Source organism: Drosophila hydei, unplaced genomic scaffold, assembly GCF_003285905.1.
Source record: "Drosophila hydei strain 15085-1641.00,03,60 unplaced genomic scaffold, DhydRS2 tig00000383-arrow-arrow-pilon, whole genome shotgun sequence".
Classification (NCBI taxonomy): domain Eukaryota; kingdom Metazoa; phylum Arthropoda; class Insecta; order Diptera; family Drosophilidae; genus Drosophila; species Drosophila hydei.
The window spans coordinates 733,498-760,442 of NW_022045721.1; the positions used below are offsets into that span (position 1 = coordinate 733,498).

The 26,945-nt window shown below is 39.7% G+C and overlaps 1 protein-coding gene across 2 annotated transcripts in view; it reads right to left on the reverse strand.

Moving 5' to 3' along the window:
* Window positions 1–26,945, reverse strand: part of LOC111598165 (glycine-rich cell wall structural protein 1.0) — a 41,989-nt gene that overhangs the window by 1,572 nt on the left and 13,472 nt on the right. The window contains exons 2-4 of one of the 2 annotated variants that reach the window (XM_023313266.2): window positions 4,625–4,780; window positions 3,878–4,066; window positions 1,518–2,748 (exon numbers count right to left, since the gene is read on the reverse strand). In XM_023313266.2, the coding sequence (XP_023169034.1) occupies window positions 2,318–2,748; window positions 3,878–4,066; window positions 4,625–4,700 (696 nt within the window). In that variant the 5' untranslated portion in view covers window positions 4,701–4,780 and the 3' untranslated portion in view covers window positions 1,518–2,317. Of the gene's footprint in view, window positions 1–1,517; window positions 2,749–3,877; window positions 4,067–4,624; window positions 4,781–26,945 lie in introns of those variants that run through there. The other variant, XM_023313257.2, reaches the window with a different exon arrangement.

A 26,945-nucleotide genomic window follows, 5' to 3' on the forward strand; every position in this document is an offset into this window, starting at 1 on the left:
AAAAAATTTAAATTCTACACATCTGTCAGTTTAATTTGTTTTTGCTTTTGTTTTGGTATGCTTAGTTCTTATAAGTCTTCTCTGCCGTATGGATAAGTATGTTGTTTAAAGTATATATATATATACATATATATATACACATGCGTATATATACTTATGTATTTGCGTTTATATACTTATAAATGCGACTGCTATGTACAACGCCAAATAGAAGTAGATGTAGACTCTCCGCTTCTGCCATTTTACGTAGCTTTTTAAACGAGTTTAGCCGAACACCTTAGATACCCTGCCTTAACTATAGCTAATATATATTGTGAAATATTATTTAATTTTTAATATTTAATTATTCATTGCATGCAATTCAAATAGTTTAATAATTATTTTTGCTTTTTTTCGCCAGGATCAAGCTTAAGTATATTTATCTATATATATATTTATATATATATATATATATATATATAATTTTATATATATGATTCTATATATACATTTTCAACAAATGCTTTAGTTAGTTCTTTAATACTGTTCACATGGTTTTATTTTGTATTTATTAGTAGAGTTCCATACAACTTAATGCCAATGTATGTGTATATGTGTCTGTGTGTATGTGTGAGTGTTTAAATAAATGGGAAATAATAACAAGACTGCGCAAAATGCATGTTCGGACGGAGTAATTATATTTATTCGCACATATACAAATTTCTGGGTTGCTCTATTTGCAGTTGATTTATTTATAAATAAATTCAATTTCACAATAATAATAAAAAAGAGAACATAAATGTAAAATTGTGTAAGGGAAAATTGAATTTGAGACGCAAATTACAAATAAAACAATTAAAACATATTTGTAAGCAAACAATTCTATCAATGATTGACTTTTTTAAATGTTATCAAGTGGTCAACTTCAAAATTGGGAATTGGGGCGTAGGGAAGTGTAAAAGAAATGTTTATATCTCTTAAGCTGTTTTGCTTTTTATGATAATTCCTGTTTATTAACCTTGAAAACATATATATATATACATATATATATATATATATGTATATATATATATATATATATATATATATAGATATATATGTATTTATAGATATATGTGTATTTATGTTTATATGTAATTCTATATCTATCTATATGTCTTGTTCTTTCACTTAGTTTTGATTTAATAAAAGTTAAGTTTTAGACTTACGAACTTTATCTATAGCACTTATCGGTCAGCAATTAAATATTCGTGTTTGCTGCGGGTTTCCATTGTTACTTTTGGCATTTTATCATATTTTTAATATAATTTATTTTTATTTGGTGTTTCTATTTTTGTCCTGGTATAGTTTTTATAAAGTTTGCAAATTTTAGAATTATTTTTGTTTTGATTTTAATTTTCGTTTTTACTTTCATTAAACTTTTATTATATTAAAAAAAAATGTTTTTAAATAACGTTTAATTGTGTACTTTGTGCACAATTTTCTTAGTTTTTTATTTATGTTTTACTAAATTTCTCAATTTCTAGAGCGGATTTTTTTTCCTTTTTTATCATTTTAGTTTGCAACCTTAAATCAGCTTGTTTATATGCATTTTGATTGACACGCGTATCTGTATCTACAACAACTGTGGGAGAAGTGATGAGGGGCGGTAATTTCACTCCGCAAAAACAGCAACTGCAACAGCAACATGAACAACCAAATAAAAGCCGAAAATGCTTGCCACAAAATGTGTAGCAGCAACAAAAATTAAATTAACATCCAACATCAAAGTTGCGAGTGTGTGTGTTTGTGTGTGTGTCTGATGTGCAGCTAAGTCTGCGACTGATGTCCGGCACTCGCTCTAAGCCCGAAATTAAATTCCAATTTAATTGAGCTGCAAAAAACATGGAGAGCGGTGCAACGGGCCTTCAGGGTCATGACTAGAGCAGCGGTTTGTTAGACCACACAAATGGAAACACACAGACACACACACGCATACACATTTAGAAATAACGTATAGGAGCCGGGTTTTGAGAGCATATTAAAACATAAATAGCTCCCAACATATATGGCCTATGCTTCAGCTATATATAATATAAAAATGCACATCTTTAATTCAATCCGGCTATTTAGCTCCTGCTACTGTTGGAGTTTTCCTCTAGAGCGAGCGTGCTCGACTGTCTTGATGATGTAGCTGCTGCAATTGCTGTTGATTCTAACTCAATTGTTTGCCTTAATCTAGCGCCCAAAACCAGTATAATGAAAATAAAAGGAAATTGAAAGAAATTTAAGCAAAAGCTGAGAGGTCTGTTGATTGTTGTCGGGTTGCAGGATCCAGAGCGACTGCTGCTGCATCTTATTACGTGCTGCCGCTGACGTTGCCTCTATGGCCAAGAAGCAACACGAGAACCGCGAATAGGCCGATAAGCGGAACGCTGGAGTTACCACATCGCAACGCTGCCGAAGGATGTGCTTGGGTCTGGCGATTGTAGGGATTCTGTTGGTTCTGGTTCTGGTACTGTGGCGGTGGCTTGTTGTACATATTCGCATTCTGATGGTGTGTCTGATAGCCCTGATAGTTGCTGCCGTAAGGCGCCAGACCGCCGCCGCCTCCTCCGAGGATGCCAATGCTAGAGCTAGGCATGCCGACGCCGGCACCACCGCCACCGGGCGGCCCGCCTGTGCCGGCCGGTCCCGAATAGAACGGCAGCTGGCCAAATACGAATGGTGGATTGTAGGGGTTCACCGGCTGCAGGCCATGCATGGGATAGCCCGGATTGAGCACGCTACCTGGATGGTTTGGTTGGGGAAACTGTTGAAATGATGGCGCTTGCGTTGGCGAATTATATGGGAATATGGGCATATTGGGTATGATGGGCATATGATGCTTAGCTCCGAACACGTAATGCTGATCGATGCCGGTGGCTGAAGCGCCTGCGGCCCCGCTTGAGCCCTCGGCATTCGCAGCGTTCTGGCTGATGGCCTGCCCCCCATTTTGTGTGCCACCCTGACCGCCATTTTGATTGCTGCCCGATGTCTGCTGGTTCCCATTTGAGTGCCCGCCGTTCTGGTTGATATTGTTGTTATTGTGATTGCTGTGACTAAAGTATGTGTAGGTGTTAAGAGTGGGATTCGATGAGGCCGGCGCAAATATGTTATTCTCAGGGCCCGTATTCAGGCTGGATCCTGTTAGTAAAGCCATTGATTGATTGCCATTGCCATGATGTGCGCGAGTAGTGTAAGAGAATGAGAGAGATATACAAATGTAAGACAATTGTTTAGTCAGCGATAAACGAACCGCCAGCTTCAGCTGCTGCATGCGAGTGAGCAAGCCAACGCTATCTCACGAACTCAATCTCAACAACTGAGGACAGTGCGTGTTCTATGTGTGAGAGCGAGATCAAGCGAGTAAGCGATAGCTGTGCATGTTTATGTGAAGTGTTATGCACCAGTCAAAAGCTTAGTGCTATAAAATGAGGCAATGAATGAACGGGTGAAAGTGCAACTTGAATGAAGCGAAAGTTCAAATACCGTTATGTTTTAGTTCATTTTGTTTGTTTTATGGTATATAAAGGCAGCGCGTTGCATTTGTGTTTGCATGAGAGTGTTTGTTCTTGTGCGTGTGTGTGTGTGTGTATTTAGTAAAGCTCATTATTATATTTGTATGTATATATTTAAATACAAAACCATAGAAAATGAAGCAAATGATAAGCCACAATTATTAGTTGACGGCAATAATACTTGAATAACTCTAACTCTAACTGTCTAAAAAGTATGTTTGTCCATTTTGTGTGCGGCGTTGGATCCGCCATCAATTTGATAAAGGCCGCCAAGTTCCCAACCGCCCGAGCCCAAACAAATTTCACAAGAACAAAAAAAAAAACAAACAAATAAAAGGAAAAAAAAGCAAAATAAATACCTGACGGATTAACCGACGACGACGAGGAAGAGGGATTAGCCTGGTTGGTACTGGAGCCGCTCTTGCGCTTACAGGTCGGATAATTGCCGCAGTCCTTGCCATCGCGCTGATTATAGCTGCATGAGTCGCTGGTGATGATGCACTCCTCAGTAGGCAGGCAACCAATGTCAGCACAGCCGCGTCCATACTCTTCAGATACGCAAAAAACCGAGAGCAGAACCGAAGACACAAGCATGGACACAGACGAAGACGGAGACGGATCCGGAATCGAAGTTGGAGTCGGGGACAAATTGGTGTTGATATTGGGGAATAATTGTTGTGTGTTTCGGGTATCGAGTTGGGGGATATTCAAAATAATATAAATTATAATATAAGACGTGGACGCGTAAGTTATGTATTTCGTTGTTTACAATGTTGATCATGGTAACAATGAAGGTGATGATGACGATGTATGCGTGATAATTTGTACATTACGTAGACATTTATACGGGAGAGAGCAAAAGAAATAAAGAGAAAGAGACAGAGAGATAGACACACAGAAAGAAAGAGAGGTAGAGATAGACAGACAGAGAAAGGAAGAGACCAAGGTTCAGCCCGCAGCTTAGCTACTGACCGAAACCTCCAAGTAGGAGCAGGGGAAAGGAGTGGGAAGAAGAGCGGGAGGAGTAGTATGAGGTAACAATGACACAAAGAACAACGCAGACAACATAATACAAAAATATGCAGCTCTATATTACGTATACGTACTGGAATAGGCGTCCACATAGTTCAGCTGCAGCATCGCTGTCACCAACAGCATTAGGGTAAGGCGTGCCATGCCCATCTTCGATATAACTGTATGTGCTTGTCTGACTTCTATCAGATGCCGGGATGTCCTTCAATTGCTGGTCTGTGTTTATGTTGCTGCAAAGAGAGAGGAAAGTAATTGTTGTTGGCACAATTCAAAAACAACTTTTGAATTAAAAAAAAAAAAAAACAAAAGAGGGAGCAGAATGAGAACTCATGTGTGTAGGTGGCAGCTAAACCTATAGGCAAGCCAAGTTTATATATCAAATTGACAGCTGGGCTCAAGTTCATTGCGGTTATTTGCGTCACAACGCAACGTGCAGACGTGCAGACACAGTGGCGTCGCATTTGTATGACGCAGCCCACCCTTGACTCCCCTACTGCTCTTAGCACTACTCGACTTGCCGCATACACATGCCACGCCCACATACGACTGCCGCCTGCCTCTGATTCCGGTAAATGTGGCAACTGCGCTAACAGCCACATTTGTTCTTTTAACTGCCAAAACTGTCGCAAGACGACAACTCTCCACAGCAGCCTAGTCAATGGACCACGCCCATCTTGCCACAAATAATCAGTATGTACAAATACTGTTTGACTCAGATGCAACTGAAAAAGTCTCCAGATTTTTGTAAAACTTAACTTAACTTTTCTAATTGCCATTCAAATCTTCAAATTGTCCAAGCTCAAGTTAATTTGAAGAGAATTCAACGCTTAGCCGAAAATAAGAGCAACACCGGAAATCCTTGCCAACTCAAATGTGATCCCAAACTTCCACGCTCACCGCTCTCTAAAATTATACAACTGCGCCTTAGTCACACAGTTCTTATGGCGTGCCCACGCCTGAATTTTGAATTTTAATGCAATTCCCTTTAAAATCTAATTTCATTTTATACACTAAACTTTAATTTATGAAAATTTTGTGTTTCGCAAATTCATGATGGATGATCAAATATTTAACAAGTCACAATGTGTCCGGCTGACAAGAGCAAATTCATTAAAATTTCTGAGCTAACTCAAATAGACGAAATGTTAATATTTTGCCCTTTTTCAAGAACAAATGCATTGTGCAGCATAGTTTTGAGAGTTTCCTCTTCGATTTTGGCCAATTGTTTTTGGTATATAGCAAAAGAGGCGTGGGACAAATGGGGAAATGTGCAGAAAATGAAAATGAGAAGCGCATTGGTGGCTAAATGAAAATGCGCGCTTCATTTGTCCTGTAGAATTTCAGTCTGGGCCTGCAGAGTCACAACCATGACTGGCGCCAAAGACCTCAATTGCAACTGGAATGGAATGGAATGAAATGAAATGAAATGGAGGCATTGGACAGACCAAAAAATAAAAAATTAATTCGCAAAGAGAAGTCCAACTGACACTGAAATGTGTTTTGTATGTGTTTCGGTTCTTTGTTTTCCTCTCTTTTTTATGGCATGCGGCAAGAGCAGCGCACACACATCATTTGAGCTGGCTCTGATCAAGTTTTTGCCCCTGGCTCCCGGCTCTGTTGCACCCCCTCAACGCCCCATTATCCATCCGCTTTCGTCTGTGCTGGGCTACGTCCTGGACGGACGACACGACGGAAGCCAAAAGTGGAAATGCATGATAAATGACACAAGTTTTTGCTTACTTTATCCCAAACTCTCTCGCTCTGTAGCGCGGTGGCAGCGCAAGCGCAACAAAAGCAGCAAATTTTTATTTTAAAATACAACACAAAACTGGACGAACATTGTGAAACGATGACGTCGTAAATGTTTTGTTTCAACACACTGTGTGCGACTGTGTGTGTGGGTGTTCAGTCAAAGAATCACAAGTAAAACAAGAAGTCGCGACTGATCGACTAGGAAATACCCTGATTCCTGCGATCCTCCGGCAGTATTAGCTGTACAAAAGGAACTTACCTCTTAAATAACAAATCTACAGTATTTGAAGGGGAAGATTACAGCTATAGTGAATTCAGGAACAAAAACAGTAAATTATATGTTTCCATCGTTTGTGGTATTCGAGCTACACTTGAAGAACAAAGTCAAATTATCGATTTTTATCGATAAAGAAATGGGATGAGTTATCCGTGTACAAGATTGCTGCGGTCACACGGACGAGCAGACAGAAGACAGCTCGTCATCCTGATCAAGAATATATATACTTAATGGAGTCTGCCACATCTCCTTCTGTCATACAAACATACATTTTCATAAAAACATTATACCCCGAATACCCATTTTCAATGGGCCAGGGCATAAAAAGAAGCAAAGTAAACTGTCCGAGAAACGGAAGCTTCAACTAAAATAACTGCAAGGGCAACCAGAACATAGAACGACACACAACATAAAAAAACAGGCACACACAAAACACAGAAAGAAAGGCACAAGACACAGCACAGCAAACCAGCCAGCAAGAAGCAGGTAATGAGCTATCACGAAAAGAAAGAAGAGGAAAAGGAGAGACAGAGAGCGCTCAAACTGTGATCAGGCATGGTTTATGCCCTGATAAATTTAAAAGACTTAAATTGTTAAGTAAGCACGCGCTCTTCAAGTGCTCAGGGATACATTTAATCGAAAAAACAAACTGGAATCGATGCTGCACCCGATGTATACTATTTACTCGCTCAGTTGCCGACATCAACGGTTCGATTTATCTAGAATCATTTAATCGATGTAACGTAATCGATCTGAATAGCTCAAATGAAAGTAAGTTTGTATGATCGATCAAGATTTCGGTTAAGTCATTTTTGAATAAAATAGTCGGCTGACTTTGCTATGGAAGTTTATAGAGTTTCCTGCTTTAGCATTTGTCGACAGATATGGAAAAGTTAGGTGAATTAACTATACACCCTACATATAGCTGTTAAATATTATTTTTACTCAATGCATGTGCATTGCAGTCACATAGGACATGAGCTCATTGATTTGACCAAAGACTCATCTCGGAAGGAGATAAGGATTTCTATAGAAACTATCAGTGTTCTGTATTAGCTAATAAGTTGACCGTATGCACGAGTTATTTGACTTACCAATAGACTTTGATACAGTTAGTTAAGCAAATGTGCAAATGTGCAAATGTTTCTGAGAATCATCTACTTTAAGTGAATCGAAGCTTATCATTCACATTCCATGAGCTGTGAGTCGAATTGTAAAAGTGCGCATAGGCTGCTTCTAAATGGCGCAGAGTGCACATCAAACGCGGGACGCCGCGCGTTCCTTTTCGCGAGTCATAAACTGAATTCACACTTGGTTACTTCCTTCATGACTTTGGATATTATTGTGGTTTATGTTAGTGCCTGTCACTTGCCGTGTTCCCCGTGCTTCCACGGGCTTCCTTCGCCACTCTTGCTGCCCGTTGCTCGTTCCCCAAAGGAGGCACGCCCTGACGCTCACAGCGGCAGCCGCATGTTGTCTGCCTCTGTGTGATGTATGACTCCATGAAATGCGATATATTCATGTTAAATTATTTTTTGCAAAATGAAAGGAAGACCCAAAAAGAAACGAAATCGAAACGCGAAGCGAGACGAGACGAAAGCCGCTGATGACAATGGGAGCCCGAATCCGAATGTGGACGGACAGTCGATGGGCAGAAGTGCTAAGGGGTAAACGAGCAAACGGCTAAACGTTTGACCTTAAAGTTTGCTGATTAAAGCGCAAATGTTGCGCAGCGCCAAGTGGTGCCACAATGTGGCAGTTGTTGCTGTTGTTGCAATTGAGCAACAATTAAAAGTTTTAAATATTGTGACAGCATTTTTACAGTTAATTGCACAGCGAAAAGCGAAGCCCTGCGCTCTCCCCGCGAATGTTGCACGCAGCTGCCAACTTCATTTATAACTTGCAACATACCTCCTCCACTTCTCGGCAGCCACCCATGTAGGTGGACAAAAAATAAAGTTTGGCTTTCGTTTGTCCTGACGTAGCACGATTTAATTTTCTAGTTATATTTCAGAATTTTCCTCGCTAACTTGGGGGTTAGGCAGATTGAGGGTAGGTGAACGGAGCTGCGCCTCCAATTTCAGAATGGCAACTGGCGCAGCTGCAATGGTGCTGGCGGCTGCTCGCGAACTGACAACCATTTGTCATTACCGACAGGGTGAGTGGGGGCTGACACTTTTTTACAGGGTATTGGCAAACGCCATGTGCTTAAAGCGTTTAATTAGCAAATGTCGCCAGTGTGTATCGAGCTGGGGCTGATGGAGCATGCCCCGAATATGACCCTCCAATTCTGGCATATTAAATTCCTGGCTACAAACATGGGAATTTCAATTCGTGGCAAGTGCCTCGGGCACACAATTTAGCTGACTACAAAAAAAGAAATAAAATGCCAAAAAAATTCCGAAAAGCAAAATCTTTGTAAGGCAGTTAATTAAAAACTTGACTGTGCAGGGCAGCGGAGGGGCAACAGGGAGAGGGTACGGAGTATCATTGTATGTCACTGTGTGTGTGTGTGTGAGAGAGTGTGTATGACAAAAGACAGCTCCAAATCCCAAAACAAAGAGCAAACGAAACAGTTAGTAAAAGAGAAGCCATAATTGAAACTTCAGTTGGTTGAACTGAACAAAACTCAAAGTCAGTACATTCAATAAATGAATTTCCAACAAGCAATTAAATCACAAAACGCTACTGTCACAATCAAATAAAATTCCTTATCTAGCAGCTATGCGAAATATACGAACTAGTCAAATAAAATTGACTATTAAAATGCTAGAGGGTAAATGAATGATGAGAGAGAAAGAGAGCGTTCTATATTAATAATAATACAGATGCCCGATTATGGTGAGAGCAAATAATTTGATCAGCAACTTTCTTTGAGCTTCACAAATTGCGCTAGAGCTAACTCTCCTCCTTCTGCATCGATTACACGTCGAGGGACTTATTCGCTATTCATAGTATTTGAAGTAAAAGGCAACAGCGGTTATAATATAATGGCATTCTGCTTAGCAATTAAGCTTTATTCAAATTATCATTTCATAAATCTCCTTAGAGCAATCTAAAACTAACGGAAGCGATCGCTTTCGACGCGTTACACAGGAGTTTTAAAAAGTTTCAAGAAGTTAATACTCATTTCAGATAAGATTGAATTCAATGGTTTTATTTATAGTCCACGTAGAAACTTACGGACCGGAGCCCTAAATCATTTTCAATGAGATTTATGCGGATCTGCGACTAGGCTGGTGTTCCAAAGCGTAACGGGAAACTACTAAGACGCAGCAAGGCACGACAGGGACAGTGTACAAAGGACTTTAAGGGTAAGGCCAGATGGGAGTGGCAAACAATTGAATGATGAATTGGCTCCCATTTTGGCAGATGAAGCGGCAACAATGGCCCCAAAGCATTATGCGTGGGAGCGCCAGCACATGCATTCAGGATGTGGGCATGGCACCTGTCTCCGTGTTTCCCTCTTCCCCTGCTGTTTCCCAGTCAGCTGCTGGCGACTCCTCCTCTTCCTTTCTCTCTCTTTCTTTCTATCTCTCTCCAACAGCTTAGCCTTTTGCCGCACAATGATGGATCTCTTTAATTAAGTTGCAGTTGGCGTTGGCCGTGGAGTGGAGTTAGAACTGCTTCTAAAACTTATGAGAAGTCTTGCTGGGCGCAAAGATGATTATGACAGGCTGATGATGAAAAGTGTGTTGGACACTTTGGCAACTGGTGCATCGTGGACTCTTTTCAATGGCAGCCCATCACAAAGCGTCAGCTGTTCAATATGCGATGAGAAATTGTATAAGCTGTCCCTGAAGACAGTTTCAGAAATGCGTACATATTAATAGTGCTTCCGCTCTCTCTCACTCTCGCGCGAGCGAGCGAAGAGCAGAGCTGAGATCGCGTAAGATGAGAGAGACTCGAGCGAATCGAAGATATCGAGATAGATATTCGTCCTATCTATCGCGATACTTCTCTCCCTCTCTCTTCTCTCTCTCTCTCTCTCTCTATCTCTATCTCTATCTTCTCTCTCTCTCTCTCTCTCTCTCTCTCTCTCTCTCCATTTCTTTCTCTCTCGAAACGTTCATTTACTTTGATTGCCTGTCAAGTGATTTAAGCCACAGCAGCCACAATTTCACTGACTGACAGCTAAATGGAATCTATTGTAAATAAATGATATATTAAATATTATTAAATACTTGTACGCGTGCCGCTCTAATAACTAAATACATAGTTTTGACCAAACGACCGCAAAATGTTGGCTGCTGTTGCATGCAACGGAATCAATGTGAGAGCATTGCAAACACTCTTTTCGTAACGAGTAAAAAAGCTCTAGTTGGCTACTGTCTATCATAAACTTATAAAAATTCTCAAGCGTGCAATTTTACAATCGAATAGCATGAGAGTCAACAAAACCAAGAAACGAAGAAGGGTTCCGGGACTCGAGCCAACAAATCCTCTGCGTCGAACATCACCCCTACCAACTCAGTCACTTTACCATCCGAAAATGGAATGACAGATCTACATTAAAGGAGTGGCTGACAATTTATGTACAATTCAATCGCAATTGCGATTCTTCAAATAGACATATGCATAGAATAAAGGATGTGTAAAGGAAAAACGCCTACTCTTGACGCTGCTTGCACGTACTTTCGCCAATCGGCAGAACGATTAGTTCAATAATTGCTGTGTTTCTTAAGGGATTACGTTTTCAGCGTATGTTCTACATATTATATAGTAATATTTGTTAGCTTAGTAAAAATGCAAGCTCTTTCATAGATTGGCTATATTTGCAACTGCGAATTCCGTAAAATTTGAGCCAGTATCCAAAATAAAAGCCAGAATCGTATTAAAATTACTTGGAGCTACATCTAACCATGTCCGTCCGTCCACCCGTCCATAAACTAAAAAATCTAGCGGCTTGAAATTTTGAACAAATATTTCTTTATACACAATATAATTTTAGTTCTAACTTATTATCGATCATAATCTATAGTTTTCGCTGTTTTTTAAGCATAACTTAAAACATTCGAGTTACTAGGAAGGGTTTTTGTAATAAATACGTAGATTTTGTATATTTTGGATATTTAATATCTTCCTCCCCAGATTTATACCGCAGCTATTTCAAAAACTGGAGACTTTGATTACTTTGGCAAATAAATACATATTAATGTTATTGTCGTACGTGGCAAATTTGGTTAAGCAAGCCAATCTAAAAGAAAAGTTATTCAGCAAATAATCCACGCAAAGCGCAGTCACTCCGTAAACTGTCCGCAGTAAGTAAAGCGACGGCTTATGTGTGCATGTGTTGCTTAAAAAATAGATATGTATAAAAGAAGCATAGAATGATTGGAATATTCGTTTCTTAGCCAAAAGGTCAGGGTATCATCTAGTCGCGCAGGGTTGGCCACAGTACTCTTATTATTTATAAAGCTAATGCAGTTATCAAGAAGTATTTATATAGCCAGAGCCGAAAAGTTTTTTTATTACAGTGAAAATTTGTTGATTCAACCACAGAATGAAATCAAGGATTTAAAATTGAAGAAAATCTCTTAATATTTAGTTTCCATTTGCAGCTGATGGAAACATTTTGTCCAAACTTTAGAAAGGGTATTGAAGGAAAGTGCATATTGACACTTGTATGAAAGAGAGTGGAATAGTGGTTTAATGTGTATCATAAGAGAGCGAAAGAGAGAGTGAGAGAGATAGGAGAGGAGGTGAGGGAGAGGGAAAGAGAGAGAGAGCTAGAAAAACACCGATTCTGCGGTAACTGCGGACAGTACCCAGTAACCGATTCCCGGTTTCCGGTTTGCAGTTCCCGTTGCAGCTTTTAAATGCTGTGCCTTAAATGTGATGCAGCTTAAAAATATTTATGGATTTATGGGTGCCGAGCACTTTAATTGGGTTTTTGTAACCAAACTGCAAAACCCAAAATGTTGCATGATTTATGCTCAAAAGTTTAAGCAGTGGACAGTGTGTCGAACCCTCGGCTAACTTCATAAAGACTCTATTACTAAATAAAATGCCATAAAATATTTATAAATAAGCTGCAGGGCTCAGTGAGGTCCAGCAGTGGAAGCTTATTCGACTCGAGGCTCTGAAGTCAAACGGAGACAAGGCCGGGGTCCATTGTTCCCAGTTCGCAATTGAGCACAGCTAAACTGCAGCTGAGCTATGCCACCAGCTGTCTCACTCTCGCTCTCTCCCTCCCTCTCTTTCTACTTTTCTATATGACATTATGCAAATCGCTTGGCAGCTGCTGCCACTGGATACAAAGCAGCCAGCATACCGATAGGGCTACACACTAGCAAAGACTTTAAGTGGATTACAACAGCAACAGCAGCAGCAGCAGCAGCAGCAGTGGCAACAGCAACATGCAACAAACGCCACTGCAACTTGTTAGCTGCCAGCAAAGAACCCAACAGCAAAGTTCAATAGTGCTTTGATTTTCGATATGACGACGAGCTTGGAAAGCAGCAACAGCAGTAGCAACAGCTAACGGGGGAAGCAGGAGATGCAAAAGTACTTTGCCTCATTGGGTTCGTTGTCTGCTCGAGTGTTACGTCGCCGCCTCGTGCTGGCTATTTATGGATTTTCTATTAAGCGCGACATCTTAAGAATTTATAAGCAATTAGTAACGCGGTGTATGCGTACTGGCTATCAAGCAGGGAACTGCAGAAGTAAGAAAAACCGCAATAGGCTGGGCGTATGTTTAATGAAGGCTCCTAAGAAGTGAATTGCAAGGGCAATTAGTTTCAGGTCACAATCGACTATCGACGGGGCGTATACGTAATGCAGGTTTATAATAAGAGTGGAAGCTTATGAAATCAGACTTACGCCTGAAGCTGCTTACGCGATAAGTATGCGTGACGCTAACCAGTTGCCACCAGCTGCTAGTGAAGCGTATGAGTGATGTAGCTACATTGGTCTGGACCTGGTTCGACTGCAATTTAAACTTTGGCCGTTTGTTAGACATAGAAAATTTGTTTTATTCCCTCTTCGTTCCTCTTTCTCTAGCTCTCGCACTGTCTGTCGCTTTGTTGTCGTTTTTCTTTAATTTCTGTCTGGGCGCACTTTGTAATTTCTGCTTTTTAGTTAGTTGCATGGCAAATAATAACTTCCGCTTGCTTGCCGCTTTGACTAAGGAATGAAATGATTACGAAACAAGCGTTGCGCTGGCTGCCTGACAACCCTTCATACCCTCGGATGCCCTGTCGACCCTCTGAGTGCTATTATTTTGTAGCTGGAAGCGCTAAAGAAAAAGAAAATTCGCTTCGCACTGAGCCAAACTTTATTATGCCAAGCAGAAGAAAATGCGCCAAAACGAACGAAAGAACTTTATGGCTTGCGTCCTGCAGAAGCAGGCGCCGCGAGCTGCCAGTTAGCGAGGCGAAGCGGTAGGGGATGCGGGGAAAAAGAAGACGCGACGATGCGTCAATGCGCGCTAGGGCGAAGCATACGCAGCTGCCACTGCACTAGGGTTATCCAAGCAGTTAGTCTAAGCATTCACGAGTCAAAGATGCATTTCATTTCATTCCTATATGGTCAGGTTCGAACTCAAAACATGTCTATATATATGGAAATCATAGTTTGAGAAAAATTGGATTCCTGTATTGGCTTAAGTGGCTTGACTTTCTGTTCGCAATACGGCAAACAAATCTAAAGAAACTTCTGACCTAGTCTAGTAATTTCTTTCTCCCACAACTCCTTCGGTAACCCTCGTGCACTTAAGCTGTAACAGCTAATATCTACGGCAAATAATAACAAAACTACCGACAATTTTAGCCTTTTGTGTATGCGCGTCTGCAAATGTCTAGTGTGTAATGTGTGGGTTATGAGTAAAACAAGAAAGTGGCTAAGCCAACATCCATTGCATAGCGAATTGTCTTTTTCACACCAGACCGGCATAGATGTAGGCGTACCACGCCTCCACGCCGAGTGTTAGTTTATCCACTCATTCCGAAAATTTGAAGTGCAGCCAGCAAACTGCGGCTTTTTCCGGGAATAAATCGACCGAAACTCTCAAGAAAATTGAAGCAACAACAACTACACAAAATAATTCTTCAGCAAGTTAAGCCTCGAGTGTTCTTAACTGAAGCCCTTCGATCTTAACTTTAACAATTAATCAAGTCCAATTCATAATCGTCAAAACACTACAAACAAGTAAGAACGCTGCAGTCGAGCGCTGACGGCTGCAGAACATTCATTCGCAGTCTAAGCGTCTAAACGTTAGCTCCAAGTCAATATACAAATCAATAGAGGAGCTCAACAGCAACTTAATCGTTATATTTTGAGTTTCTAGCTGTAAGATTGAATAATATATAATTTCTAATTATTTGCCACGCCACTAGAGAGCGTCAACATATTGTTTTAGGCTAATCCTTAGTAACATTAAACATTACATATTTGCCTGTATTGGATCTAATAGCAATTCTTGATGCTAAACTCGGAAGATACAATTATATTCGAACTGTCATGCACCTAGTGCGTCTTAATCAGAATATATTGAATTTCTCATTATACCATGATCTCATTGAAAATGAGAAATAAGAGCTAGAGACTTAAATTTTTTTTGCTATACGCAAGCGCATATCAAGTTTGTCAAATATTCGATAACTCTTCCCGTTTTATTGTTATCGATTAAAAACATGATCTAAATGCAGTTAATAAATTATATCGAGTACGACTAAAGATAGAACCTCCAAATTTTGTATTTAGTTCTATGTATATTATCTAACATTTTGATTTGCAGTTGGAATTAGGGTCTATATGTGAGTTTGCTATTTTACTAAACTCCAATAGAATATGTAGATCATATGCTGAAAATTTCAGTAAAATCCATTACGTAAAACAAAAGTTATTAAACAAAGCGCCACGCGCACGCATTTTTCCTATTCTATTCATTCAAAGAAGCAACATTTCAATTGCTTGAATTGTCAGTTACTACTTAAGTGGAGATTTGCAGCTTCTTGCACAAGCAGTGCAGTGGTGGTGCATAAATTGAATAAAATATAAATAAAAGTAATACAAAATTGGGAGGCTCTATCTCTTAAGCCGTACGAGATATAATTTAATAACTAAACTTCGATCATATTTTTATTCGATATCAATAAAACGGAAATAGTTATCGAATATTCGAAACAAACTTGATTTGCGCAGGCTATACACGGACCTACAAAAAAAAATTTCAAGTCTCTAGGTCTTATAGCTCTTACAGACGCACAGCGCTCAATCGACTCGGCCTGTCGTCCTGATCAAGAATATACATAACTTACTTCTGCCTGTTACATACATTTGCACAAAACCATTATACCAGGACTAGGATCAAGGTATCTCCTAGTCGGGCACCGCTACTAGAGCGTTCTTCCGTGTTTAAACTTCTCTTCTGTCGGAATATGTAGGGTATTCACTGAATTTGCCTATTTATCAAGCTTTATATTATATTATCTATTTCTGCATTCACATCTGCAAAAATTTCCTACACGGCCACATATGAATATTTCGCATTGTGTCTCGACATTTTGTGGCTTGTGTTTTTCGTGTTGTGATGTCTCGTGTTTGTCTAGCTGACAAACATTTGACAAATAAGCAAAAAAAAGTGAATAAATATGTGGTAGTCGGGTGCTTCACGGTCTAAGCGCTGTCAGCTGCAAAACTTTCAAAAATATATTTTAAAATTTATATAAATATTGATAAATATTGATCTGCGAGAGCAATTCTTTTCTTATGGGCGTAGATATATGCACTATATGCTTAAATAACGATGAAATGGTCAGCGTTCCAGCGGACGGACGGAAGAATATCGAGAAGGTCAGTGCACAAAACCAATATACTAATTTGAGTTCGTGAAGAAATATAAAAACTAATTTCTCTTAGCAAAAATTTTAATTTTAATTGAAATTGAAATATTTATGCTGGAGCTCACAAACGCAGAGATGTTCGCGTCGGCGTTGACTTTCAAATTTAATCAAGCGCCGAGTGTAAAGCAAAATCTAAACAAAATGCCAGCAGACCCTCCAGTGTGTGCACATTACGTATGTGTGTGTGTGTATTAGTTGGGGTAGCTGAAAATTAATTAAGTTGAGAAAATGTCAACGCGGCTGCTTTCGCCCCTCGTCTCGCTGCCCCAGCCCGCTCACGTGGAGTCATGTCGTGTCGCTTGATATTGTTACCTGCCATTCGTTTCATTTCATTTTGTTCCGCCAGCCGGCTGCCAGTGACGGAAAGTTGTTATGTGTGTGCAACGTGTGTGCTGCGTCACTTGACACACCCTATAAACAGCAACGAATTGGGTAGCGCATTTCCCATCCATGCTAAATTAAGTCTAAATCACATTAAGGTGCTAGTTAAAAGTGACTAGTTTTAGTTGTAGTATAGATTGTTGTACAAACATAATCATTAAGGGGTACCTCAAAGCTGCCAACAGTAAATTGACTTGACTTCTCTTCAAATTAAAATTCACTTTATAGGGTATCTCCGTATGGCATATAGTCCACTTGGCTTTTTGTCTCTTATTAAGGTTTACGGCTTCACACACATTGCATCCTATGCACACACATATCGCACACACATACATATAGATTGCACACCTGCAGCACTAGTGATTTAATAATACGACGCACAATGGAGCCAAATGAGATTTTATACAACAGAAATCACAACTTTTCGAGTCAAAAATATCTTTTGTTGAAATTTTCTATCAAGTTTTTGGCACACACAATCAACCTAATATCAATTTTTTTGTACAAATTTACAATTGCAGTCAACGTTGACCTTATCTGCAGATTTTGTTGTTTTAGCTCAAGCGACATTTATATAAAGTTTTTAAATTATTTTAAATAATATTTTGCTGATTTGCTTATAATCAGATATATCATATATTACATATATAAGCCAACTTGCAAATATTGAGTGTCAACACTCTTATTGCGAATATGTAATATGCAGGGAATTTGATATTGCTCTTATTCAAATATATCAAAATATCTAATCTTCATTCAGGTCGATCAAGATAAGCGAGTTATCATAGGGTCTTCATGGGGTATTATTATAAGGTCACCCCTGTCATCTCTCTGTTCTGTTAATCAGTTTTATTTTACATTTTTAAAAAGTTGCTATACACATACTATACTACATACTATATACTCAAACAATATTATATAGAAACAATACCCAACAACCGTTACAATTTTTAGAGAATTGCATTTTTATTTAGTGGCATTTGTGATCCCCACTGCGAGAATAGAGTATTTAATCTTCGGCAGCAAGGGTCGGGTTTTCTTTCGCGCTTTTTTCTGTTTTAAGTTTGCGGAGCAACCTCCACTGCACAACATATCAAAATTTGTGGCTTGAATAGCGGCTAGCTAGTGTTATGATAAGTTTATAGTACCACCCACCCACACACGCACACGCACACACAGCCTCTGTAATACGTTGTGAAGTGCAAAAAGCGAAAAATGAAGCCAAACAAAAAAAGAAAAAATAAGAATAATAAAAATGAAGCTTCTTGACTTTTTTGCCATTTTTTTTATTGGTCTCTGTGTGTGTGTGTGTAAAGAGAGTTTGTTAACTTTGAAGGCTCTAAAAGTTATTAAAATTATACTAAACTACAGAGGCAACAACTGCGCAACGTGGGCGGGGCCCACTGAAAATTTGTCGCTGAATGGGACCAGTGCTCGGAAATTACAGGAGTTAGTGTTGTTGCTGCTGGAGGCACTCCCATGTGCTGGATGAACGTTGAATGGGTGCATTAAAGCGTTAAGGGGCCGCACATGGAAAGCAGTGCAACGTATGGTGGCTGCCAAAGGAAGCGCAGCTAAATCAAAATTAAGAGTGAAAGAGAAACGAGATGGAGAGACTAAAGGAGAAGTCAGCTCTCAGTGGACGGCGGACAGCTTCGATAGCTTCGGCAATCAAGAAGGCTCAACTTTTGAAGACTTTGAAGACACAAAATAAAACGAAAACTTACAAAATTGTCCAAAAATGTGGGCGTGACGGTGAAGTGGGTGTGTCTGTCAATGCCTGCTCATGGCTAGACAAACAATAAGTAAACATTTTCAATTTTGTATGCAAAACTGTGCCACAGCTCGATAGTCACGCACCACACAAACTTGGGGCGTGCAGTGGGTGTGCCAATGATGATGTTCATCAAGAGTGCGGTGGGGCGAGACAAAGACTCTTGTCTGCTGCCTTTTACTTTGCCTTTGCCTCTACCCTTGCGTTTGCGTTTGCCTTTGCCGTTGCTGTTGCCTTTGCCTTTGCCTTTGATTTTGTGTGCTGATAGGCGCAAAAAGTCAAATTGTGGCAGCCAATTAACAGCAACCGAGCCAGCAGACCCTGAGCACCCCGCAGGGCATGGGGCAGCTGTTAAGAAAAGCACAAGTCAAACAAAATGAGGCAAAATGCACACACACGCAGACACACAGTCCCCCAATGACCAGTTGGCTGAGCAGGCTCTTGGCAAGGGTTAAGCCTTGTGTCTGAGTGTGTGTGTGTGAGTGAGTGTACGAACGTGACTCATGCCCCATGCTGCATGCTGCGTGCTGCAAGCTCGTTTATAAAGTTGACAAAAAACGTTCGGCCCTGCGATAATCATCTGGCAGTTTTGCGCTATCAGCGACACACACGCACACAATGAACTAGCCGCAAAAGGAGCCACTGAAGCGTGCCTCTAGATGAGGGTGGGGCATGCGAATCGAGGCAGCACATGGCCGTGGAAATGATAATGGAAATAGAAAGAAGCGCCCACCACTCTCGCAGCTCGCCACTTGTGCTTTTGCCAACGAGCTAGATGTTTTAGCTGTAGGAGGAGAAGCACCAACAAATTGTCCCAAAACATGACTGGTAAAAATTTAAAGCGATAGAGCAAAGGGCTACGAGCATCTCGGCACTGATTGGGTGCTAGGGGATCCAGCGGACAATGAAAGGAAACGCCACGGGGCTTGACCTGCTAATGAGTGCACGAGCCGTGGGAAAAGAAATGTGCGGCATCACATTGTTACCAAATACCATATATGCAAAGCGAATCAAAAAGAAACAACTTCTATTACTTTCATATCTTTTCTATTAATTAAAAGGAGCTAATCCAATTGTAGTTGAAAAACTTGGAATGCAATAAATCAAATAATGCTGTTCACTTCACTTCGTTTTATTTTGTATTTAGTTGAATATTTTTATACCCATTCACGAAGTAAAATAAATATATTACGCCAACTAATGGTGCGGCAAATCGGAAATGCGATTAGTTAAGTTGCAAGAGTCTTCAAGTTTGGTACATAAGATCGCGTTGACTTTCCAAGATCAAAAAGATATGACGGATATGCCTCCTACTAGGGGTGTGGCAAATCTGATCTGACTACATAGAAATTAAACAAATCCTGATATATTTGGAACCCTATTGATGCTAGAGACCCGCATAAAAAAGGTCTTGAATTTATATCTCAGCTCATAGGGAGCGTGGCAAATCGCAGAAGTCTACGTCTTCTGAAGTCGTTGAGCTAAAACGTCAAAAAATATCATGAATGATGAATCAATCATAAATTACTCCCCATATGGGGAGTGACATGTAGAAAATACACTGAAATTTCCACATTTTTGGATTAGTCGCGTAACTGTAGACTTCTAAAGATAGGCCAAAAATGATATGTTCACACCCACTGGGAGCACGGCAAATAGGAGAAACTGCATATTCTACAGTTAGAAACTTGAAATATAACAAATAAGTTGCTGCTGACCTCGTCTATTTATCTACCAACAGTTTTATAGGAAAGTCTCCTGCGGGCGCTACCAACTGCCTGATTGAAACGTTCGTACTTGATTTATATAATTTTATAATATCATATTTTTGTATTATTAAAGACTCAGTTTCCCTGCATGCGCACCACTGTGCGTAGGTCTCAATAGGCACAAGGCCAAGTTGCAAACAATGACAGGGGAAAAAGCGGCACCGCTCATTAAAAAAGCCAAGTGAATGCAACATGCAACATGAGCAAAGGCACCAACAACAGCAGCAACAAACAACAGCCTGAAAGTAGGCTACGCAGCAATGGAAAGTGAGCCGCATAACAATTGGCATTAGAATTAGTTGGCCAAAGCGCTGACAACGGCTGAATAGAAGAGAGAAAGAGTGAGAGTGAGAGGGAGGGAAAGAGAGAGCGAGAGCATTAGCGTGAGGGGGAAGGAGGGAAAACGAGGGAAAGAGAACCAGCCAAAGAACTGTTTGAAGGGTGTTTGTGACATCTCAATTCCAATTTGCAATTAAACATGAATCGAACCACAAACCAATGAAGCTGATAGCACATATATACAAAAATTACGAAGTGAAGCCCAAATCTAAGCTGAGCCATAGCATATAAAACTTGTACAAATACTTTTGTTCTCTATGCCTGCAAAATTGAGATAAATCAAATGAAACTTCTGTAAAAGTAAAATGGGTTTCGTTAAATTCAAAATGATAAATTATGTTATACTGGGCGTAAAAATGTATATCTGTATGTTCTTTATATTTACATATATATGACTGGAGATATCAGATTGTAGAGTCATGTTTAAAGCTGCTTAGTCGGCACTCTCATCGATCTTCTTTTTCTATAACTTAGCGTTATTCGGATTCTAGATTGGCATTACTACCATAGACCATCTATTTGCGCAGAACAAGAGCTAGCTGACTGTAAGGTTTAAATATATTGCAGCAAATCATTGCATTGGGATCAATATCCAATTAAAGAATCAGCACGCCGCACGCTCACTGTGAACGAGTATCTGCTGCTTAGCAGCTAGCGCAGGCACAATGGAATTGCATTTATAAGCATCAGCTCCATTTGGCATTTGGCGGTCTTTTATAGGCCACGCGCGCAGCGGGAAAGCACTTTGTGCAGCTGTAACGGGAGCTGCTGCCGCTGCTGCTGCTGCTGTTGACAGCCTGTCCCTGATTAAGGACTTATTTAAAGGGGCTGGCAGCAAATTGTGGAGCCACACAAATCAAAAGCAAAATTTAATTTCAACAAAAATGAGAGACTGATAATAATGAGGCAACAGCCAAGGCAAACAAATTGAAATGCACGCACACACACACAGCCAAGACAAACAGGCACAGAGCAACAAATTTTGGTTTGGAATTTGCATTCATATATATATTTATATCAAGCTAACAGCGAGCAAGCAAGCAGGCAGACAGAGAGTGAGAGTGAGAAGTGGATAGAGGACAGAGGACAGAGGAAGATATTGTGCAGAGTGAAGGAGCTCACTCTGAATACAGTACAGGGTCTGTTGATTCCACTTTTGCTTCTGTTCTTGCCTTTGGCTGCCATTTTCCATTCGTTTGTCTGCGTCGCTGCCATTGCAATTAAATGAACGCACAAAAGTATGCAATGCAAATGGCAAATGCTGTAAACAAAATGGCGCACAGCGAGACGTGCAAGAATTAAGCACAGTAAACAGTGAATAGATAGAACGAGAGAGAGAGTGGGAGAGAGCGAGCGAGAGGGAGAGAGAGAGAGAGAAAGAGAGAACGAAGACTGTTCAGTGGCCAAGTTGAAGGCATTTGCAGCATGTGGCATGAGTCAAAGTTTTAGCACACATTAAAACCTTTCTGCCACGTAAGAGCACACCTGTGTGTGTATGTGTGTGAGTATTTATACGTGTGCATTTGTGTGTGTAGTGTCTGTCTATGTCTTGTCTGTTTTGTCTGTGCCAATTGCAAGCTGCAATCGCATTTGAAAGTGATAATTTCCTAACATGTACAAAGAATGTGTGTCTGTGTGTATATGTATGTGTGTGTGTGTGTTCCACCTGTAAAAGAGTAAGTAAAGGCCCCACATGTGCCTTACCGTAGAAACACTGCACCATTTTCATACACACAGGCACATGTACATATATTACACCCACACACATACATAAATAAATGTGAGTGTTCAGTGAAAGCAATTGCGATTTCAAAAGAAACTCATTAAATAATAATACAAAAATAATGCTAAATACATTTATAAGGCATATGCAAAAACTGAGCCAATGAGTTAAACGGGTACAAAAGACTAGAAGTCTTTATGTTACTGGAATGAAAGAGGGGTTCATTGATATAATAAACCGATTTTGATAGAGCTGGAATATCGCGAACATGGAACATATGATAAGGAGATCAGCAATTATCAATGCATTTACATACGGATTAACAAAAACCTCTCTAAGAAACTATTAATATATTGAGTTAACGCTAATAATCAGGATACATTATATGTAAAACATCTGTTAACATGCATAAAACCTCCTTATTAGAGAGTCGATTATGTAAATCATAAGGATGGGATTCAATACAGCAACCTAATGAAAATACTTGTGAAATTAATTCATAGCAGGAATATGAGCAACAACAACAATGAAATTGGCTTCGAACAGAGCGAGACACACAATTCAATCAGACCGTGTAATACTCTTTAAACATAGCATTATGTAGAAAAACTACATTCAGAATAAACAAATAAAACACACACAAATAATTGCATATATCAAATAAACGTAATACGAATGAAAGCACATTAACGGGTACATATGTAGAGAGATAATAAAGATATTTACAGAATGAAGGATCGTAGTTCGAATAATATTAATCTAAATTAAGTTTGCTATTACTTAAATTTTAATTGAGTTGAATTTCTCTCAGTGCACATAGGACTTTATATGAGCCAAGCAAATCAGGTCAAACACACAAGCAGGCAAACTGCGATAAATGAGAAACGCAGCAGAGCTTTGGCTTAGTGAAGGTGGCAGGGGGTGGGTGGTAAATAGGCTTGGTATACTTTACCAATCTTCCCCTTCCACCGCCTTAAACAACGTCAAGCCAAAGCCGAACCAATTGGGTCATAATTGCTTTACGACCGCCGGACGCAAATGAATCGTAAGAGGAAGAAACGCAGCAGCAGCAGCTCTATTCGAAAGTAACTGCTACCTATACCCTTTGTCCGCTACCCGTTACCCATTAACCCGATATACATTACCCGATACGGTTAAATGAAACTTAAGCTGCCAAAGATTTGTGGGTGCAGGTTAAGGGTCACTTTGTTCGGGAACAGAGAGGATAGCAAAGCAGTTTCACTTTATAAGTAAATACATATATGTACAATTACTCTTCATGTATGTGCTAATTTGTTACTTTATTTCGTTTTAGCTGATATCCAAGATATTTATATTTATGCTCCAAGCCTACTTGTATCATATACCAGAAAGATTTTCAACATTGTTTAGAACTTTTCGAGCTATTTATATAGACGATACTTTTAAATATATAATTAAACGAATGAAAAATCCGAGAAGCTTTAACATGCAAGAGTATTATTTGGTTTTTATATATACGATGTAAAATACTATTATATGCGGAATCACCTAGTTTTGTAGTTGGATCAATGCATAACTTTTCTATACACTTACAGACCTATTTTCTGTCTATTAGGTCGGAAAACATCGCTTTCTAATTCATTTATATGATCTCTCGATCATGAACGAGTATTAATCCGGCAGCTACGCCTATCTAGCCATGTGAGTCTGGCTGTCTGTCCGTATGAATGAACGAGTCGATCTCAGAACCTATAAGAACTAGAGATTTCAAATAATGAAGTTTGTTTCCAATAACAGATAACTAAAACATAGAAATGCACTTATTAAATTATATCTCGTATGGCTTTGGCTTTTGCATGGAGCTGCTTCTATACATATACAATTTTTTCTTTTTATAATATATTTAGAATATCGGCTCCACACTAAAGCAAGTAAGAAAGCCCTAGTCGGGGTGCCGCACTAGGAGATACCCTGATCCCAGTCCTATCTGCGTTTTTTAATATATTCCGTAGTTTGTATGGAGTATTCAAAATAAAACAAATAAAAATCGACATAACGATACCAAGATTCGAACCCACAATTTCTACGCAACGTGCATTAACTCTACCAACACCAATAAAAAATATTAAATCGTCAGCGGACTCGAACCCAGGAAAACTAACTGCTTACAACTGCCGCGTCTACCAACACCGCCACTGCACTGTTGGCACAGAAGCTTACAAATTTGAAGCTGAGCAGCAGCATAGGAAAAATGCGTGCCGTGGCGCTGCTGACATGTGCTTTTGCAAATTTGATGTTAATGAAATTGTCAGCATATTATGATCTACATATTCTCTTGCCTTGGTATAAGTGCAAACGCCTTCACATAATGACCCTATTTCCAACTGAACTTAAATTTTAAGAAAATATACATAAAACTAAATACATAATTTTATGCATAAAATATACATAAAACTAAATACAAAATGTGAAGACTCTAGCTCTTCAGACGTACGAGATATCACTAACTGCGTTTCGATCAAGTTTTTATTCGATAACAATTAAATGCGAATAGTTATCGAATATATGAAACAAACATGATATGTGCGTGCTATACACGGACCTACAAGAAATTTCGGATCTCTAGCTCTTTTAGATGCTGAGATCGACGCGTTTACCCAAACGGACAGACGTACGGACGGACAAACGGACGGACAGACAGATGGACAGGGCTCAATCGACTCGGCTTGTCGTCCTGATCAAGAATATATGTACTTTATGGGGCCAGCCACGCCTCCTTCTGCCTTTTACACATTTGCACGAAACCATTATACCCTGATTTCCCATTTTTAATGGGATCAGGGTATAAAAAGAAAACCTGTACATGTGCACACATGAATTTAAATGAATTAAGTCTTATATATTCGAAGAATTGCACTTATAATTGAATTTTTTTTTTTGTTTTGGATGCCCAGATATTACGGCCGAAAAAATAGTTGAAACGTGCATTTAGTGGTGCATTGCGGCTTGTTAATTTGTTGCTTGATGGCCCTCAAGCCGGCACACACACCCAGCGCCACATGTGTGCAGCGTGTGTGTGTGTGTCACTGGAGTGCAGAGTCAGTGAGTCGTTACGGTATGGCAGTTGGAGGCACACGTTGTTAATGAGCCCCGCGAGAGGAAAACAACATGTTAACCCCAGTTAGGAAATGCATTTGTCTTGCCACCTCTGAGCCTCAGGGTCGGTTAGCATTTGATTCGCATTCCGTCGTTTTAATTTTTGCGTTTTAATTGCCCCCACGCGGACCCGAGTGTAAAGGCAATGCAGTTTTCTTCTTCTTTTTTTCGTTGCCGCTCTTAAATCAAGACACTGACGAGGCGTCAAAGGCAGGCGACAATTGGACGCCAGAGCCAGACAGAGACAAAAGCAGAGACAGAGGCACATAAGTGTTAGGCAGAGAGTCGAAGGGTCACTTCATAACTGAAGTGTTCCTAAATCGCATAGATTTTAAAAGCCAAGACAAAGTTGTACCACATGCGGACGACTGTAGGGGGCAGGCGCGGGGTCGCAGTCGGAGTGATTTTAGTGGGCGGTGGACAGTGGACAGCGACTGTGGCTGGTATTGCGATAACAACAATGGAATGGGAATTGGGCATTGGATGTCGTCTTGCTGGATCGCTCTTTAGGGCAAAATAAATTACCATAATTTAGGGGTAATTCAGCCGGCAACAGCAACAAAAACTGCAAAACCCGCCACTGCGGCAACGTTGACAAAGGCCAAGTGGGCGCCGCCGCCTGAGCAATAGGATTTTTCCAAGTTAAGTGGACATGAAACATGCACGACCATCCAGAATGATGTGTGTTTTTGTAGCCAGTCGGATGCCTTATATACCACACATACCCTGTACATATATATTTATATATAAAGGGAAGTGCATATGGAATCAAGTCCAATTTATGTGAGAGGACAATAAACAATTTTTCAAAAATGTTTGTGTAAAAAGCAAAATCTAAAATGCAGCTAGATTTTTGAGAAGAGACAAGGATAAAACATATAAGAGACAATAATAAAGAGACAACGATGAAGAGGTAAGGTAGAAGAAACAGAGAAGACCAAAAAAAAAACAACGGAAACAGCAGACAAAGAAGATTACATTTAGTTATTACATATTTAATGGTTTCTTGATATTTAAAGTCCGGAGCATTCCCTTTTTCGATCTTGACTAAAAAAATTACTTTAAAAGTGTGAAAGAAGAATCGATTAAATTTAACGATATTTGATGATATTCTAGTAATATTATTAAACAATAAGAAATACAAGAATTAAGAGTTCTAGTACTATTTGTAAAATGTTTTGAACTAATGCAGAGAATATTTGATTCATTTATTCTAAGACTATACAATCAAGTTCACTGGAACGACAGACTAGACTAACTCAATAGAACGAACAGTTCCTGAATGAACAATTAACAATTCACCATTTATTGCATTAACTGAATACAGAGAGTATATTGGTCATGATCGTCTCAACTGCTTCGTTCATTTAATTCAAATCGAATGTTTAATTAAATAT